The sequence below is a fragment of the Budorcas taxicolor genome, chromosome 7 (genome assembly GCF_023091745.1).
Source record: "Budorcas taxicolor isolate Tak-1 chromosome 7, Takin1.1, whole genome shotgun sequence".
Taxonomy (NCBI): Eukaryota; Metazoa; Chordata; class Mammalia; order Artiodactyla; family Bovidae; genus Budorcas; species Budorcas taxicolor.
In genome coordinates this window covers 30800662-30815984 of record NC_068916.1, presented here as the reverse complement: position 1 = coordinate 30815984, position 15323 = coordinate 30800662, and the positions used below count along the sequence as shown (strand labels likewise).

Sequence of the window (15323 nt, the reverse complement as noted above, 5' to 3'; positions counted from 1 at the left end):
TTCTGTTCCTTTTGGTGGAAAATGGTTGCTATCACCAGTGTACATACTGTAGGTCTTTGTGGGGTAAGTTCTGTGTAAAGTCCTGTAACAGTATGAAAAGGGAAGGGAGTGGTCCTGCCACACAGAGGGGGATTGTGTTTGTGGCATCGTGGAATCTGGTTGCTATCTGTGGGGATCAGAAAGGCCGTTGGTCTGGACGCAGCCTGGCCTGGACAGTTAATCATTGGATGGAGCTGCAGAAGAGTGTTTTTCTTGTAAGCAGCTGAGCCCTCCTGGAGACATATTGTCTTGGGTTTGTCTCTCCTCATCTCGAGCCATTCATTACTCACCTACAAATGCTGTCACCGAGCCCGGCAACTACGATGATCAGCCTCCTCAGTACTTCTGACATAAATAAAAAGGGGAAAATCTTTTCAGTACTATATCTTCAAGATTTTTTTTTTTAAGGAGAGAGAGACAGACAGATGATGCAGTTGATTTTCTATTCTGAAACGTACGAAATGTTGTGGTTCAGTTGTGTTAAAGACAATTTCTTCATGTTTAAAGTAAAACTTAAGAAGCTTATTACCGCAGGATAATTAGCATTTTTTGGCTTTGTTCTTGTTTGAGAAATGTCTCAGATAGTGTAGCGATGAGGTATATGTTTATTCCCTTACAGATATTCATCAATTATTCCTTTCATTCCATCCAAGACTGAATCAGTCTCATCAATAAATGAATATGTTATAATATTCCCCATTGAACATAATAGAACCCACTTTGACTCCATGCTTCCCTGCTATGCTCGCTGCATTGCTCTCCTCTCTCAGTATGATTCCTGGGAAGAGGAGTCTCTGCCTTCCTGCTTCCTGGTGTTTCTGACTTTGTAGTGTCTGCACAGTCTGATCGTATCTCTTCTAGAAACACTTTCTTAGCTTACCATTTCACTGCCTCCTCACTGCTTGTCTAGCCTCTTTTCTCTGCCCCTCAGAGTTGGGTGTCTCAGACCAAGGCCTTTGCATTAGTTTTGTACTGCAGCATATAGTGGCCACAAACTTAGCATCTTTAACAAGATAATGTGTTACCTCAGAGTTCCCATGGATCAGGAGTCCGGGCACAGGTTAGCCAGATTCTCTGCTTGTGGTCTCATGGGGCTGAAATCAGAGGCATCCAAGGCTGTGGTCTCATCTGCAGCTCAGGGTCCTCTTTACCATCCTATCCTCATATGAATGGAAGTCAGTTCCTTGCGGTTGTAGGACTGAAGTCCATTCTTTTCTTGCGGACTGTTAGCCAGGGACTGTTCTTAGATCCTTGAGGCCATCCTAAAATCCTAGCCATGTGTCCCTGTCATTACCCACAGCTCACTTCTTCAAAGCCAGGCCTCTGCTAGGACTGGGTCTCATAGAGTGGAACCCAATCAGAGGAGTGACTGTCTTACCTCATTCACCAGTCCTCTCCAGATGCAAGGGAGGAATTTTGCAGCCATGTGAAGGAGGCAAGGTCTTGGGAGCTTCTCAGGATTCGGCCCCTCACAGCCCTTCTCCTTTGTCTGTACCTCATTCCCAATGTCATGGCACCTAGCTCTGGAGCTCTCAGTATCACTCAGATATTCTCCCTCCCAGTTTACAGACCCACATCCAACTGCCTACACGTTATCTCTGCTTGGATGCTGGCTTGACATCACCAGAATGGAACAATTGATTCCTTTGTGTTCAGTTCAGTTCAGTTCAGTTCAGTCACTCAGTTGTGTCCGACTCTTTGCGACCCCATGAACCGCAGCACGCCAGGCCTCCCTGTCCATCACCAACTCCCGGAGTTTACCCAAACCCATGTCCATTGAGTTGGTGATGCCATCCAACCATCTCATCCTCTGTCGTCCCCTTCTCCTCTTGCCCTCAATCTTTCCCAGCATCAGAGTCTTTTCAAATGAGTCAGCTCTCCGCATCAGGTGGCCAAAGTATTGGAGTTTCAGCTTCAACATCAGTCCCTCCAATGAACACCCAGGACTAATCTCCTTTAGGATGGACTGGTTGGAACTCCTTGCAGTCCAAGGGACTCTCAAGAGTCTTCTCCAACACCACAGCTCAAAACCATCAGTTCTTTGGTGCTCAGCTTTCTTTATAGTCCAACTTTCACATCCATACATGACCACTGGAAAACACCTACCCTTTTTTTATAGAATAGGGGTATGCATGCTTAGGGATAACACTGGGCTGCTATTTACCTCTGTGGTCTTTTACTCCTTGGAAGAAAAGTTATGACCAACCTAGATAGCATATTGGAAAGCAGAGACATTACTTTACCAACAAAGGTCCGTCTAGTCAAGGCTATGGTTTTTCCAGTGGTCATGTATGGACGTGAGAGTTGGACTGTGAAGAAAGCTGAGTGCTGAAGAATTGATACTTTTGAACTGTGGTGTTGGAGAAGACTTGAGAGTCCCTTGGACTGCAAGGAGATCCAACCAGTCCATTCTGAAGGAGATCAGCCTTGGGATTTCTTTGGAGGGAATGATGATGAAGCTGAAACTCCAATACTTTGGCCACCTCATGCAAAGAGTTGACTCATTGGAAAAGACTCTGATGCTGGGAGGGATTGGGCAGGAAGAGAAGGGGACGACAGAGGATGAGATGACTGGATGGCATCACAGACTCAATGGACGTGAGTCTGAGTGAACTCCGGGAGTTGGTGATGGACAGGGAGGCCTGGCGTGCTTCGATTCATGGGGTCGCAAAGAGTTGGACACGACTTAGCGACTGAACTGAACTGAAGACATAGTCCCGCTTCTTGTTCCCTCTTCCTCTTGACGCCAGTCCTGAGCACACAGCCTCTCAGGCTTCTGAGAAGACTGGCATCCAGACGTTTGCAGTCCGCTTTCTGAGGAGGTCTGGGCTGGGGCTTCCTCTGCTCCAGCCTTTTCTTTACCATCATGCCCTTGCTTTCTGTCTTTTACAAAGCTGTTAATCTCTTGCTTGGTGATTGCGCCTTCCTCCTTGCCCTGTTCTCTCTGTTGTTGTGAGTCCTATTTCCATTGGCATTCTTTTCTTAATGTCTTCCAGGATTAAATTCAGGTCTATGAAACAGAAAGTCCACATGCCAGTAACTTTAAAATAGGAGGGTGGGAGGACTTTTTTTTTTTTTGTCCTAAAAAACAAGTCAGGCTGTTGTGGCAGCTCCAGGAGGTGCTCAGGTACTGACCATTTTTTCTGCTCAGTCATCTGGACACCTGTCTTCCATCTTCAGTACTCTCACCTCGTGGTGGCATATGGTCATGGCAGCTCCAGCCATCACAGTCACCTTCTGGGGAGGAAGAGGTAAAGGGGAAACAGGACAGCTGGTGCAAGTCAGCTGAGTGTGCTGCACTTAGTATTTATGGAAAACTTTTCTTTATGACTTCTGATTACCTTTGGCCCCCACTCTTTGCAAGGGGGTGTGGGAAATTAAAGCTGAATTTAGCTAAATACAGTATTATTTCCAATAATTTAGGAGTTTGATGATCAAGAGAAGGATAGACTTGGGTTTGCAGCTAGCACTTTTACCCTTTGTTAGCAGCACTTCAGCTGTGAATGGAGGAAGCAAACACAGGCTCAGCCTAACATCTTGAACTAGAAGCACTGAGCTATGAAATGCACAAGATTCCTTCTTTCAGCCTAGACTGGTTAGTGGTGAATATATGCTTATGAATGAGAAAAAAGTTTTATTACAGTTTTAGATCCTGGGGTTTAGCTGTGTATATTAATATTTTCTTAGAGGTCATTATGCCATTTCTTCTCATGTAAAGGAGCAATTTTAGTAGGGCTTCCAAGTTTTTAAATTAGAGCATTAAAATATTTCCACTTTAGAGGCAGTGTGTTAGTTTATTATGCATTGCTGCTGTAAGAAGTTACCATAAACTTAAGGTAATGGCAACCCACTCCAGTACTCTTGCCTGGAAAATCCCATGGATGGAGGAGCCTGGTAGGCTGCGGTCCATGGGGTCGCTAGGAGTCGGACACGACTGAGCAACTTCACTTTCCCTTTTCACTTTCATGCATTGGAGAAGGAAATGGCAACTCACTCCAGTGTTCTTGCCTGGAGAATCCCAGGGATGGGGGAGCCTGGTGGGCTGTTGTCTGTGGGGTTGTACAGAGTCGGACACGATTGAAGCAACTTAGCAGCAGTAGCAGTGACTTAACACAAATTTATTATCTTATGCCTCTCAAGGTCAGAGACCCAAATTGAGTTTCATTGAGCTAAAATTAAGATATGAATGGGTTGTAGGAGATAATTGATTCCTTTCCCTTTTCAGCTTTCAGAGGTCACCTGGGCTCACGGCCTTTACTTTGTCACCTAAGCCAGTCATGTATCATCTTCCATTCTCTGATTCTGGTCCTCCTGCCTCCCTCTTACAAGGAGCCTTATGATTACATTGAGCCCACCTGTATAATCTAGGATAATCTCTCCAGGGTAATATCATGTAATCAGATATACACAGTAGTAGCTGGCCCTATAAGGTAATATTCACAGGTTTAGGATGTGGTAGGAGGAACCTGCAACAGGCAGCTCTAACTCAACTTCCAAAAGAATTTTCCTTTATTTATATTGTCCCTTAAAACTGCTGCCCAGAAAGGGCAGAGAACCCTTTAGCTGAGAACCATCACTCAGTTATCATGAACAAAATTTAGACCTAATGCTTAGAAATATTGGAAAGATCAGTCTTTAGTTCTTTTTATTATAGAACTTTTAAGCAACCCCTCCATATGATGTGGTCTAGTTCATATGGCATTCCAGGAATGATGATTATCAGCAGTTGCATTTTGTTTTGCCTTTTTCTGTGAAAAATATGTAGAAAGACCTTTCATCAGAAATGTAGTTCTTCCAACCATAATGTTATTGTATTCATTGATTTTGGAAATTAAAAACTTCTATACTTTCTTTATAATTCACTTATTGAACTCTTAATTTTTCAGAAAAAAATTCCAATCTATTATACCAGATGATGTATAACAATAACAACTACTAAAACAGAGAACTCATGTTCTGAAACATGACTATTTAGGCCAGCTAACGAAAGAATTGTCGATAAAATTTCAGTGTATAGATATTTTACTTTCTTTTTATTGGAGATCACAGTGGTTCACTTTCTTTTATTGGCTTTTCCCTCAAATAATGTCTTTATAATCAAAAGACATTTCCTGTGTTTGTTTTCATTTCTGTCTTTGTAGCTTAAGAAATGCATTAAAACTCCAGAAATTCCTTCTAAACATGTTCGGAACTGGGTCCCCAAAGTCTTAGAACAACGACGACAAGGTTTGGAAACATATTTACAGGTAAGATGTGTTTCGATCTTCAATTAATATAATGTCACTTAAAGAATCATATGTCTCAGCGTTTTTTCTCAGAACTCATGGGTGAGATGCAGACCGTATCAAGAAGCCAAACATTCTGAATGAAAGGAAAGTTTAAAATTATAAATATGTTGTTGGTTGGTTCTTTTATCTTTAATTAGGTTCTATTTTAAAATGGTTATGTGGCAGTGAAAATTTAGTATAAAAGTAAAAACAAGTGTACAAGATGTCTATTTTTTTGTTCAATCCTACAAATTGCTTTTTTGTTTTTAGCTTTCCTCTTCAAGATTCGTCTCTTCCTCATAGGCTAAGATCGTAAAGCATCTACCTGCAATGCAGGAGAGCCGGGTTCGATCCCTAGGTCAGGAGGATTCCCTGGAGAAGGAAATGGCAACCCACTCCAGTACTCTTGCCTGGGAAATCCCATGGACAGAGGAGCCTGGTAGGCACAGTCCATGGGGTTGCAAAGAGTTGGACACGACTGAGCAACTTCATTATTAGGGCTTTCCTGGTGGCGTAGTGTTCCTAGCCTTTAGATGTTGAGTGTTCGAGAGAAAATGAGAGAAACTGCATTTTCAGTGGGCCTGGCTGGTACACGTCTGGAATCAAATTGAGAATAAGTATATAAAAATTGCCTCTGACAAAGTACTAGCTTCTTCAAAAAGTAGAATGTGTGTTTTTAAAACAATCCATAGGACTCTCTTCCCTGCAGCTATGAGGAGCAAACAGATCTACCTAAGTCAGATAAGACAAAGCAGTCTCTCTGCCAAGTGACAGAAAAAAACAAAAGGAAAGAGTGAGGCAATGTCAACTTCCCTGAGTTTTGAAACAAAAAGTGCTAGTGGCCTCAGGTGAACAGTCAGTGTAGCCATCATTAATCCAAAGAGCGCCATGTGGAGTAGGCGCTGAGAGGAGGGTGGGGGGCTTGGGCGCCTGTGTTCGTCAGGACGTGAGTCCACTTGAGGGGCTGACGCATGAGGCTGACTGACCAGGAGTGAGGGGTTGGTGTAGGGGAATCTTGGCTCTCAAAAACTGGGCATCTCCTCGGAGTTCTGAATTTACCATGATGATCTAACCAGGACATGTTTCTTCAAAGAAGTTGGTGTTCGTCCACAGCTGTCTTTGTAACCCCCTTCAGCGTTAACCCTCAGTGGATTTTGTTTGGGCAGGCAGCTATGGGCTTCATGAAGCCTACATCTGGTGTCCTCTACAGAGGTTTTCTGGTTGGTTGTGCTTGAGTGACTAGTACCTGGAAGCTCAAGAGAGGCTGTTGACACAGGCTTGTACTTAGGGATCAGTTCACAGGCCTCTCCCCCAGTAGAAAAATTGTCAAGGAGCCGTCTCTGGCCTCCCACAGTTTTCTTGGTCTTTACAGTGTTCACAGGGGAAAGTTGGTGTGTGGAAACCCCCAGAACCCAGAGGAGGGCTGTCTTCACTCTTGTTCTTCTGCTTGGGGATGTGGTAGATGGATCCTTCACTGCCTCTCCCCGGCAGTGGGAGATTAAGGGAAGCAGAGACTGCACATAACAGGAAAGTGTGTGGCGTGTGCCTAGAGATTCTGTATATGGAGCCATGAGACTTCCAGAGCCTCGGGCTGCAACTGCAGAGCAAAACCAAACCCCAAAACCCCAAAATGAGACTTTAGATGTTGTACGCAAAGGGTAAAAATGCATGCTCTCTATAATTATACGGGCTTGGTAAACAACGCATTTTAATTTGTAAGCCAGATTTTCCACAGATATTGTATATCTTCAAGCTTCAGTTCTGAAGAAAGCTTTGCTCTTTCCTCCCATTGTATTTGACACATGACTCCCATTACTACTCAGTGTAAACATTTTAAGATGTTTGTACTTTGGATATAAATATGCAGATAAAATCATCTGGCATAGAGAGGAGTTTACAGTGACACTCAAATTGAGCTTAGAATTTTCTATTCTCAGAAACAGAGCTTGAAAGATGTGGTTGAACGACTGAGAGGGCTTGTTTGCTTTTGTGTGTTTAATATTCAGTTTGTTGTCAGTTAAGTCCTGAAGGAGTTCAAGGATGCTTTCTCTTCTCCGCCTTTCCTCTGATTCTGTCTGTGTTCTGTGGGAGCCAAATGGAAGTTACAGAGATGAGTGTGGATGAAAGATGAGTGCTTAATCAATTCCCAGGGAAATGAAAACCCTGGCTTAGGGGTCACTTCTTAATAGCTTTTGGTGTTTAAGTCTCTTCAGAAGTAAGACAGTTCCCACTATTTCTTCTACTCACCTGTGTAATCCAGTTTGAATCCCACTCACCCCCTGTACCAGTCTGAACCCTTGAGCGTAAGTACCACTAGCACTGCTTGGCAGGCAGCACTCTGCAGCGAATCCGTCTCAGCTTGAGGTATATGGGATGGCCCTGTTCAGGCCCATACACTTGAGAAAATATTAATACCCCAAGCCATAGCATCTTAAGCTCATAGAAATCTCAGACCTTATCCAATCCAGCTTGTCTCCTGCCCTTCAGTTAAGTTCACGAGCATCCCTCTGGTCTCAGTTTACCACCCATAAAACAGACAGATTAACTCTTGGAAGGGCTAGAGAAAACCCTTCCTTTTGTCCCCAGAGCAACTAATACACTCTAGACCATGGATGGGTTCAGCACACATTTCCTAAATTGGCCCACACTGCTCTTTTATTTTGGAGATGGAGAACCAGGATTCCAGTGGGGTTAAGGAACTTGCTCACTTCCTGGAATATATTAGTTAAAGAGATAGGATTGGAATTTTAATTTCTTAACTCCCAAGTTAGACTCTTTTTATTATGTATTGTAGGTTTTCTAAGTCAGGAGAAATTTTCAGCCTTAACATATAGTTTGTCTTAAGGATGATGATAATAAAAGTAAAGGAAAATAGCTTATAAACCATCACAATTTAACTGGCTGTCTATCCCCAACTTCTTTGATCGATAGATTTGTTTTATATCTTTGACTTCAATATTTAGAATCCTTTAAAAACTGTGAGCAATGTATTTTCTGTGTTAAGTCATCTGGATAGAAACAGAAATCTTAAGAATAAATTAATTTGCATTTCCCAAACTTACTTGACCATCAGACATGGTTTATGTAATATTTTATCTCCCAGTTTGAGAGGATTTTCCACCTTTCCTAAGACCCCACTGAAACAAAAGGATAAAAACTTAAAAAGAAATAAACCACAGCAGTTAGATGGTGGATGGGCAGGGAAAAGAGGGGATCATCAATGGGAAAAAAAAAATTTGACAGTTTTTCTAGAAGATGGAATGTTCTGGTAGCATGTGATGGCTGCTACAAAGTGAAAAGCCAAGCTCAGCCATGAGAGCCTGTGTGGATGTGGGAGGCAGCCTACTCACAGCTGTGGTGGAGATAGTCTTCTGGACTTGGAGTCGGCAGGTGAGGCAGAGGCTGAGGTGAGCGGTGAGACTGAACCCGGACGGGTGCCCAGGCTACTTATTCTGTACAGAATACATCCTCATGTTTATGACCAAGTCCAAAATTTGTAAAGACTATGTTCTTGAAAATAAAACAAATGCAACAAAATACTAAACAGAATGTCTGAGGAAGCTAAAGCTTCTAAGGTGGATATCAGGGCCCCCAAGTTGACAACCCCCTCCCCCTCCTCTTACCTCAAGGAGAAGCCCGTCAAACTGCACGCTCCACCCACACTTTGCCGTCAGAAGGAAGCACTCCTGCTGACGTGAGGAGGTCCCCTCAAGCTGCTTTCTGCAGTGAGATCTGATCACCAGGGATCTCCAAGCATTGACGAAAAAGGCCAAGATGAATGAAAGCACTAACTCTTCAGGAAAGAGATAATTCAGAACACAACATGCATCATAGAAATGGATTTCATAAATCTCAAGAGCTTCCCAAAGGTATTACGCTCAAAAAATGACTCTAGGATACTGTGAAAGGACCAATCAGAGAACACAGGAGCGTTCTCAACATTGGTTGTTTTATCCAGTTGATGAAACTGTTTTATCCAATTGATGGGGAGCTGCCCTCCCTAGTTGGGCAACTGTTCCACAGAGTACAGCAACAAAAGCTCCAACAGAAGACAGGGGGACACAGAGATCAGTTCAAGTCTGATGTCCTCTTTCCTTCTGGTGGCCCAGGGAGAAGGAAGAGGAGAAAATACAGAAGTGGGGAAGAAAATAATCAAACGAGAAATACTTAACAATTCCACCTTTCCTCAGAGAAGGTTCTCCAAGGGCAGAGCACAATGAATGAAGAAACCCTCTAATGCCTAGACATAATCTGGCAACACTTCAGTACTTCATCAAAGATGAAGACCCTTGATTTTTCTTCCAGAAAGAGAAAACAGTGGTTAGCAAGGCTGTATCTTCACTTATTTATTTAGGGCTGATTTAATGGGCAAGTCTATTATCATTCTTTATTAGCAACTTTAATTTGGAAGCTCTCATGATTTTCAGACGAGGAATTTCACCAGAACTTTGCATGAACAGCACACTTATGCTGTTTATTGCAATAATGTGAAATTTATCTTTCTGAGAAAGGGACTCATGTCTTATGTCACTTATTCAGGAACAGCACTTGTTTATGTTTTCATCTCTATCACATGGAGTGAAAAGTTACTAAAGTTTTGGGAGCTGACCAGAAATAGCTCATAGTAACTCGTGACAAAGGATAACCGAAGCTGATATTTTAATCCCTTAGAAAAAAAGTTCATTTGAAGAACATTGTGCTATATCTGGGTCAGGGTGGGTAGATGCAGAGTGCTATCTTCAAAGGACCCTGTTTACCTGGCGAGCCTGCCCCTCACTCATTCTTTAAATTATACTGTGCAGTATAATGTTCCATTCGGTCAGAAGTCTGAATTAAAGAGTATTGTATTTTTGACTTTTCCAGTAGTGCCTGAGGTATCTGTTAAAATTGACCGTGTGCACTTGCAAATTTCTAATCCCTTGACTGCAGTGAACTATATATAATCCAATGACATTTTAAAAGTGAATCTCCTGTACCTTAACCTGACTGCTTGATCTGTAAGAAAAAAGGTATGTTAAAATTCCCCACTTGTGTTTTCCTGATTATTGATATAGTTGGGCTTAGTACAACCATCCATTTTCTGTTGGTTTGTTTGCTTATATTCAAATACAATATTTAATTTTTATCCATGTGTTTCATTAGTTCCCCTTTTGCTGAATTTTTCTTTCTTTGCTTGCTTTTAGACTGGTGGCAGATTTCTTCCTCCTTTTTCTCTTCCCATTTTACCCCGTTAGTATGTATGAATCCTTTCAGTGATTCCCTATTATCTTTAGTTGCCTCCTGACATTTACAAGGACCTTATAATGTTTTAAATCTGATCACCTTGAATGTAGGACTCTGGGTTGACAATTCTAGTTTTTTTTCAGCACTTGGAAAATATTTCGAAACTTCATTTTGCCCCCGTGGTTTCTGATTTAAATATCCATGGTCATATTAATTGTTTTTCCTGTATATGTAAGATGTTGCTTTAAACTGGCTGTTTTCATCGCCTTTGTGCCTACTCTAGCATGGTGAAGGCAAGATGTTTGATTTATTTTGTTTATTAAAACAATTATTGTTCAAATACTGTCTAATCACGTAAACGTCTCAGGGCACAGAATGGGTGCTCTTATGCGCCGTGCTGTGCTTAGTCACTCAGTTGTGTCTACTCTGTGTGACCCCAGGGACTGTAGCGCGCCAGGCTTCTCTGTCCATGGCGATTCTCCAGGCAGAAATACTGGAGTGGGTTGCCGTGCCTTCCTCCAGGGGATCTTCCCAACCCAAGAATCAAACCAGGGTCTCCTGCATGGCAGGCGGATTCTTTACCAGCTGAGCTACCAGGGGAGCCCCAGGTACTCTATAAATGTTAAAGAGAGGAAGAAATATAGAAAACTTTTATGCTTGAAAAATAAAAATCAAATGGCATTTTTTTCAAGATTTTGTCTTTGTCTTTGGTTTTCAGAAGCTTAATTATTATGTGTCTTGGTTTGTGTTTCTTTAAGTTTTTCCTGTTTGGAATCCTACCAACTGGTTGAATCTGTAGGTTTCTCTTTTGCCACATGTGGAAGTTTTTAGCCATTATTTTTTGGGTACTTTTTCAACCCCTTTCTCTTACTCCTCTCTTTCCAGGACTCCAATAATGGGAATGTTCTATTTTTTATAATAGTTGCACAAGGCCCTAAGACCTTTATTTATTTATTTTGACTGTTTCTTTCCATTGGTCAGATTAGATACTTTGTTTTGTTTCTATCTTCCCCTTCACTGATTCTTTTCTCTTTTCCTTCTATTGGGCCATTGAACCCTGCACTGAGCCCTTTCTTTATGTTATTGTATTTTTCAGTTCCAAAATCCCCATTTGCCATTTCTTTGTAACTTTTACTTTTTGCTGATACTTTATATGTATATGTGTGTGTGTGTGTGTGTGTGTGTGTGTATATATATATATTTCCCCCCCGCCCCCACCTTTTTTTTAGCCATGTTACACAGCTTTCAGGATCTCAGTTCCCTGACCAGGAATCGAATTGGGGCCACAGCAGTGAAAGCACTGAATCCTAACCTTTGGACCACCAGGGAACTGAGACTTTTTATTTCTTTGTTGAATTTTTCTGTTTCTTCTTCTTTCAGATATGCTCATAATTACTCATGGAAACATATTTATCATGGCTACCTTAAAAAATCATTGTCAGATAATTTTCACCTGTCTCTGTCATCTCAGTGTTGGCATGTATTGGTTGACTTTTTCATCCTGTTTGAGATCTTCCAGGTTTTTGATATAATAAATAATTCTGGTTGCATTCTAGACATTTTTGTGTTATGGTACGAAACTCTGAACCTTATTTAAATCTTGGTTGTTTTAGCTTGCTTTCTCTGGTACTGGTCAGTCAAGGCAGGGGACTCCACCTTCTTTCTACCAAGTGAAGGTGGAAGACCAGATTCCTCACCTAGCATCACTGACAGCTGGGTTGGGCTGGGTGCTCCTCATCACTGCTGAGAGGATGGGAGTTCCAGCTCCCCACATGGTCTCCACAGACCCTGTAGGTGGAGGCACATTTCCGGCTGTGGGGATGAAAGTCCTGGCTGCTCTCTTGGCCTTCTCTGACACCACCCCAGCACGGAGTGCTTCATTACCAGCCTTACGAGGATGGAAGTCTAGGCTTCCCATGCGGACATTACTGGGATGAGTGGCAGTTGGCCACAGTTTCTTCTGTGGTGTTTTGGCTATAGTAGAGCAATTTAGAGTTGGAGAGTTTTCTGTCTTGCTAGGTTGTCCCTTGTATGGTTTTGCTAAAGGAAACAGGATTTTACTGGGGCCTTATTTGTCTGCATATGCTGGTATTTTCTGGTTGCTAGTTCTTTCTTCTCCAAGTCAAGATAGGTGAGGCAAAATGAAAACCCAGGAAAGATGAAGCTCAATACTGTGTCATTTCTTGGGTCCTAAAAAGTCTCTTTTCTTCTTTCAACCTGTCATAATCGTCTTGTTTGCTTTCTATCCAGGGCCCAGTGGTTTTAGTTGTACTTAGCAGGATCAATGGGAAAAAGTATATCTGCTCCATCTCATTGGAAGTCGAAGCCATACATTGATTTTTGAACTTAATATTATGGTTTTTTTGTTTCCATGAATTCTGTTTTCATTTTTTTCCTAATCTGCCTGGGTTTTACATTTTTTTTAATAGTCCTTATATTTTTGCTTACATTTTCAAACCTTGTTTATATTTTATCTCTTAGACATATTAACTCATTTCCTCAGGAAAAATGCTCACCACCACCTATCATCTGAATTCAGGGGACCATGTGTAGTTCTTTTCTAATTATATTTTATAAATAATTTACAGAAATTTATTAGAACTTTTATCAGAATTTCAACATGGCAGATCCAAAGTCAGTCCACACTTCCCTGTGTTTTAAAAGGGCAGTGTCCTTTGAACAGTAAACCTGACTGTTATCAGCTTCTATGTATGAACATGAGACATAAACCATCTTATAGATACCGATTCGAGATTTTTATATCCTTCTCTAATAGGTTCCAGTGTGTCATTGTTTCTGACTCTTCTCTTTGGACATGCATTGTTAAAACCCAAAACCGCAATGGTTAGTAGTATTCTTGAGGAGACAGTGACTAATATCTTTGCTGCATAATTACAAAGTATTTTCATCTTTAAATTTACAAATACCAACTAGAATGACCGAATCAATGAAATTTTTTTCAAGTTTCTGTAGTATCTGTTTCCTTCTAGTCGTCTTTGTATATCCATAGCATTGTCCACTGAGACTGCATAGTTGAGGGGTTTTCTGTGGGTCTTTTTTGCCACTAGAAAGCACTAATTTAAGTTACCAACCTGTGAAGGGGCCAGTTTGTGGTTTTAAATTCTCAGAGGATGTTTCTCCTCCTCTCCTTTACTTCCAAGACTACTCTTCACAGTTCTTTATTCTCCCCTCCCCTGGGGAGGAAGCAGCTTTACTTGGAGCTCATCTTCGATTCCCTACACCCTCTTGCCCTGGGCAAACCTCAGGCTTTATCTTAATTTCCTTTGTCCGTACACTCCCCACTCAGATGCTCAAAGTTACAGAGTTCACAGTGTGTCCACAGGACAGGGATATGTGATTTTAGGATCTTAATGATTCCTTTCCAAGATAATCTGAGCCATAGGAAGTTTTAAATGCCAAATCACTCTTCACAGTTAGCCAAGCTCTACTTTGGAGACTACTTAATTTCCTATAACACATTCTTCAAACATACATGGAAAGGTTTAGAAAATGAGTTTAATTATTTCGCCGGCTATAAGAGTTTATTTGACAGTGTTTGCTTCCCAAATCAAAATGAATTTTATATTTCATTCATTCAAAGGTGAGAATGTGTTTAGGCAGCTACCTCTGGTAGGGTCCATAGTGGTAGAAAGTCGACAGTCATACAGATAGTGCATTTCAACTCAACCTAACTGGAACATACCCTTTTTAAAATTCAGCAGTTATACACATGTGGTATAGAAGAGACTTTCAACATTCCTACAAGATAATCCCCAGAGAGGTTGCATCATGACCTACCTGGTCAACTACAGTCCATAGGGTCGCAAAGAGTCGGACATGACTGAGCGACTTCACTTCTCACTTTCATTTTTTGTACTTATATACAGGTGGTGTAGAAGAGACTTTCAACATTCCTATAACATAATCTCCAAAGAGGTTGCATCATGACCTAAACATGTCTTTTAATTTTTTATGTAGGCTGTATATAGGCTTAATGTTACAGAGTTCACAGAATAATAGGGTCTCTCAGTAAGCCTTTGACCCTTTTTAACCACCAGTGCTCAGACGGTGAAGAATCTGCCTGTAATGCAAGAGACTCAAGTTTGATCCCTGACTCGGGAAGATCCCCTGGAGAGGGAAATGTCAACCTGCTCCAATATCCTTGCCTGGTAAATCCCATGGATGGGGAGCCTGGCAAGCTACCGTCCATGGAGTTGCAAAGAGTCAGACATGAATGAGTTACTGCCACTCAGTCTGCCTGTGACCCTTTTTAACCACCCCCAGTGCTTCAGAAGACAGTTTCTTATAAATTAGGTTGCTTCTGACTTCCACTGGGCATGTATTCTAGCCCTTTATCTTTCTCTTCCATGAGCGAGCTTCTTTATTTTTCTCAAGATAGGATTCTCTGGTAATGTGGTCCCCTTCCCTAATGTGCACCAGGAACTGCTTCTAAAATGCTGGAAAGGTATTTTCTTTTGAAGAAAGTTCGGTTAACATCTACTCTGCTGCCTCATCACCTGTTGCTAGGTGCCAGGGCTTGACAAGGTCTGTTACCCCCAGAATCCGGGGGTCATAAGGTGACAGGCCAGCGTGTCTGCTATCACCATGGTGTCTTCTCTGAAGTTCTCTCTTTTGCTTGATGAGCAGTACTTACTGTGCTTACTGTACTAGTTGGCCTTAAACATCTTATGAACTACATTTTCTTACTTCCATACTACAGTGTATTTGTGGACTTAATTTTCACAACTATAGACCACTGACAAATTTGACATTTTACTGTTAAATTACTAAAAA

General features: G+C 41.7%; 1 protein-coding gene across 1 annotated transcript in view; it reads left to right on the top strand.

The window, feature by feature from the left end:
- Positions 1-15323, top strand: part of SNX24 (sorting nexin 24) — a 171382-nt gene that overhangs the window by 107227 nt on the left and 48832 nt on the right. Inside the window, exon 3 of the mRNA XM_052643813.1 lies at positions 5181-5285. Coding sequence (XP_052499773.1) covers positions 5181-5285 — 105 coding nt within the window. The remainder of the gene's footprint in view (positions 1-5180; positions 5286-15323) is intronic.